The sequence below is a fragment of the Stegastes partitus genome, unplaced genomic scaffold, assembly GCF_000690725.1.
Source record: "Stegastes partitus isolate 25-593 unplaced genomic scaffold, Stegastes_partitus-1.0.2 Scaffold1357, whole genome shotgun sequence".
NCBI lineage: Eukaryota > Metazoa > Chordata > Actinopteri > Pomacentridae > Stegastes > Stegastes partitus.
The window spans coordinates 238,409-243,193 of NW_007579088.1; the positions used below are offsets into that span (position 1 = coordinate 238,409).

At 52.9% G+C, this 4,785-nt stretch overlaps 1 protein-coding gene across 1 annotated transcript; it reads left to right on the forward strand.

Annotated features, from left to right (window-relative positions):
• The first annotated feature begins 673 nt into the window (after nt 1-673).
• LOC103369982 (potassium voltage-gated channel subfamily D member 2-like) lies at nt 674-1,789 on the forward strand. The gene has a single exon (XM_008298858.1). The coding sequence runs from the start codon at nt 674-676 to the stop codon at nt 1,787-1,789; it is 1,116 nt and encodes a 371-aa protein (XP_008297080.1).
• The last annotated feature ends 2,996 nt before the right edge of the window (nt 1,790-4,785 follow it).

Below are 4,785 nucleotides of genomic sequence, written 5' to 3' on the forward strand. Positions count from 1 at the left end.
GCGCGTCCCGGAGCCGCCATGTGACCGGAGGGCTGCTCCGGGACACGCCCCCAACCGGAGAGAGCGAGAGGGAGAGAGAGAGAGAGCGCGCGCAGAGCGGCTTCGCCTCAGCAGCACCTGTGACCGCAGAACCGCCGCCGTGGCCGCGTCTCCTCCAGCCGAGCTCCGTCTGCCCGGTTCGGCTCCGCTCGGCTCGGCTCGGCTCGCGCAGGGTCTCACTGCTGCTGCCGGAGCTGCGGCGGTTCGTGTCCGTGTCTTCTGCGGGGAAACACGCTCGGCGCAGCGGCTGCTGACTGCGGGCAGCCGGAGGAGGATGCCTGCGGCGGACCGGACCGAGCTCCGAGCCCCGGTGCGGAGCGGCGGCTCGTCGTGACGCCGCCGGACTTGTTGCTGCGAGAAAAGCTGCAGAGAAACTGGATTTTACGGGGTTCTACCGGAGAAGTGAGGCTCCCGGAGAGTTCGTGTTCCGTCTCCAGACGGAGCGCATGTGGATCCGGTTCTGATTCCTGCGTCTTTTACGCGCCGGGTTCGTGCGTAAAGTCCCGTTTCCCGGAGAGCGGCTCGTCGCTTCCATCTGTTGCCGGCCGAACCTCTTCCTCCCTGGATGTCCTCTCGCGGCTCCGCTGCTCCGTGATCGTCCGGTACCGAGCCTCCGCAGAGCTCCAGCGGCAGCATGGCGGCAGGAGTGGCGGCGTGGCTGCCGTTCGCCCGAGCGGCGGCCATCGGCTGGATGCCGGTGGCCACCGCGCCGATGCCGGTCCCGCCGAAGGAGAAGCAGCGCGGCCAGGACGGGCTCATCGTGCTCAACGTGAGCGGCACCAAGTTCCAGACGTGGCGGGACACGCTGGAGCGCTACCCGGACACCCTGCTGGGCAGCACCGAGCGGGACTTCTTCTTCCACCAGGAGACCAACGAGTACTTCTTCGACCGCGACCCGGACATCTTCCGCCACATCCTGAACTTCTACCGGACCGGGAAGCTGCACTACCCGCGCCAGGAGTGCATCTCCGCCTACGACGAGGAGCTCGCCTTCTTCGGCATCATCCCGGAGATCATCGGGGACTGCTGCTACGAGGACTACAAGGACCGGCGGCGGGAGAACCAGGAGCGCATCCAGGACGACGAGGAGACCGACCCGAACAACGAGCTGGTTCCGGCCGACCTGAGCTTCCGCGAGACCATGTGGCGCGCCTTCGAGAACCCGCACACCTCCACCATGGCGCTGGTCTTCTACTACGTCACCGGCTTCTTCATCGCGGTGTCGGTTCTGGCCAACGTGGTGGAGACGGTGCCGTGCGGCGCCGCGCCGAACCGGGTCCGGGACATGTCGTGCGGGGAGCGCTACGCGCTGGCCTTCTTCTGCCTGGACACGGCGTGCGTCATGATCTTCACGGTGGAGTACCTGCTGCGCCTGCTGGCCGCGCCGAGCCGGTACCGGTTCGTCAAGAGCGTGATGAGCATCATCGACGTGGTGGCCATCATGCCCTACTACATCGGCCTGGTCATGACCGACAACGAGGACGTGAGCGGCGCCTTCGTCACGCTGCGCGTCTTCCGGGTGTTTCGGATTTTCAAGTTCTCGCGGCACTCTGCGGGACTTCGCATCCTGGGCTACACGCTGAAGAGCTGCGCCTCGGAGCTGGGCTTCCTGCTCTTCTCGCTCACCATGGCCATCATCATCTTCGCCACCGTCATGTTCTACGCAGAGAAGGGCTCCAGCGGCAGCAAGTTCACCAGCATCCCGGCCGCCTTCTGGTACACCATCGTCACCATGACGACGCTGGGGTGAGTGACGCGCAGGGGGCGGGGCCGGGGCTCCGAAAGGGGGCGGAGCTTCGGGCTAGTTGCAGAGTTCAGAGGAAGTTTTGGTTTCTTCACTGGACTTGATTTGAGTTTAGTTTCAGTTTCTGAATGTTTCTGCTGCAAAGTTTCAAAAAACTGACTGAAAGGAGAACCTGTGGTTCTGCTGAACCGTCCAGAGTTCACGTAAAGTTTTCTGCTCGCTGTTGGAGATCCGCTGGATGGTTAAAGTTGTTCTTGGTCAGATTTTACTTCATAAATCTGTTGCTTTGACTCCAAAAGTGGGCGGAGCTTAGGATGAGTTAACTCAGAGTTTAGAGGAAGCTGATGAATGAATGAATGTTTAGCTTCAGAAGTTTCACTGGATTTGATCTCCATCTAGCTTCTGGATGTTTCTGCTGCAAACTTCAACTGACTGGAAGGAAAATATTCACTAAAATCTGAGTTTTGGTTTCAGCTGAAGGTTGAAAGTCGGACGTGAACTCGTGTCTGATGTCAGAGACGCTGCTGGTCTGACTTTAGATCATAAATCTGTTTTTATCTTCTCAGTATAAACGAACGAATCGTCCCAACACAGAACTCAGACTGGACTTGTTCTGGTTTGGGTTCGAGCTGAAGTTCATCCAGTGAATGAACGTTTCTGTTTTTATTTCTGCTGTCGTGAAAGAAAGTCAGAGAAAAGCTTCCTGGAAGGAGAATCCACACAGAAGTGAATCAGATCTGGTTGTGACTCAGGTTTAGTGTTTCCAACGTTCTCCAGCCGGAGCTGGTTGCTGTTGTTCTGATTCTACGTCAGAGATCCGCCTGGACCTGCTGCTTGGTGCCGATTCTCTGGTTTCTGATGTTTCTGAAGCTGCAGTTTGTTGTTTGTTCAAACTTCTGGATGTTTCCGTTAAATCAAACTGAAGCCGAGTTTCATTTGTGACAGACGACATAAAGTTCTGGTTCTGGTGTCTTTCGTCGTGTTATTTCCTTTTTTCACACTAAAGACGAACAGCATTTATTTTTATTTTAGTGTCTCAGATCTGCACTTTTCTGTAAAAACAGAAGAAAACGACAAAGAGAACCGACACAGAGGAAAAACAATGAACGAATGAGGTCCAGATAAACCGTCATGAGCTTCAGACAAGAGGAAACGTTTTTCTGGGGTTCTATTGCAGCTTAAAAACAACATTTTGTACAAAACCTGTGAAACCAGAACAGGTTTAAAACTGTAGAAACCGACAGAAACACCAGCAGACGTCTGTGAAATAAGGTTTAAATAAATAAGGTTTCATCTGATTTAAATGCAGCAAAACTGAAAGAGTGACGTGAAAACAGACGTTTGATGTGAACATTGTTTCTGGTTTGACCCGTTTTAAGCTGTGATGCATCAGACAGTGAACAGCAGCGATCAGCTCAGAGATCGTTAGAATAAATATCAGTGAATCGTTTTAGACACTCGACTCCTTCAAACAGCACAAACATGAACCCACACGTCTCTTTTCAAACCTTCATTCAGCTCAAACTAACGAGTTCATTAAAGTTCAAACGTCAGCAGTTCGTCTCCAAACGTTTCATCAGATTTTTACCAAAAGGCTGAAAAGGACAAAGAAATGCTGTGAAGTTCTTCAGGTGTCTCATGACTCCATCAGCTGGTCCGGTCCGACTGGTACCGGCTGCAGCAGGTCTGAAGGAGAACTGGACTGGATGCAGCGTCATGAACGGAGCACTGAGCTGTAAAATCAGACAGATTCTCTATGGACCTCTGAACTGTCCTCTCTGGGTTCTAACCGGGTCATTCTGGAGGTTCAGAGTCCAAACATATGTGGTTCTGATGTAGAAAGATGATCCTACTGGATCAGAACCAGGAGGGGGGAGGTTCTGGTTCTACAGGATCTGGTCAGAACCAGCAGTTAGTGCAGGACGATGAACGTCTTGTGGCTGTTTTACATCTTTTCTTTACGTTTTACGTCACTTTGTGGTTGTTTTAGAGTCACTCTGAGAGTTTAGTGTTTTAATGTCGTAGAAAAACTTCATCATGAAGCCGATCAGGTTCCTTCAGCTTCAGTCTGAGCTGCAGACGTCGGTTTAAACTGAATGAATGCAGCGTTTATCAAGTCGACTGTCAGGAACCTGAAGCTTTAACTCGGTGAGTTTTGGGTTGTAGCAGCAGAACGATGACTTTATAAAGAACAGAATCGCTTCACCTTCTGATTGACTGACGTCCTCCTTCCTGTTTGACCCGGTCGGGCCGCCGTAGCGCCGACCTGCAGCGACTCGTCTCGCGTGCGACTCGTGTTTGAGGTCGGCTGCAGTTACTGAAGGTGTTTCCAGGCTTCGGTGTCGAGTTGCTCCGCTCACAGATCAGAGCGGCTCAGCATCCATTATTCAGCCGGGCGGCGCTGCGATCGACACCCGACTGACCCGATTCAGTCCCCGAGTCACCGAGTGTAGCTCCAGAACCTCGTTTACCTGACGTCTCGGTTTCAGGCTCCGGGTGAGAAGAAATCAGAGCAGATGTATGAACGTTGGAGGAACGTTGGTGAGAAACTGAAACCACAACGTGAGACGCATTAAAACAAGCAGATAAAAGAGGAGCAGAGGAGTCAGAGGACGCCGACGTCAGGATGTTGGAGGAGAAACATCTCCTCGTTTGTTCTGCAAGAACTGAAAGAAAAACACCTTCATGAGAAGATGGTTTAGATCCAGACCAGGTTTTAGCTTCACCAGGACGAGGTCCAGCAAACGTTCTCCAACATGTCGTCGTTTGTTGTCAGTCTCCACCAACGCTGGTCTTTAATGCAGAGGTTCTAAAGTGTAAACTGTGGTTCTGATCCGATCACCTCAGTCTGATCCTTAAGGCGTCTTAAAGGAGGAACAGTTTGTGGCAGGATGCTAATGATGCTAAGATGCTAATGATGCTAAGATGCTCATGATGCTAATGATGCTAATGATGCTAAGATGCTCATGATGCTAAGATGATCATGATGCTAAGATGCTCAT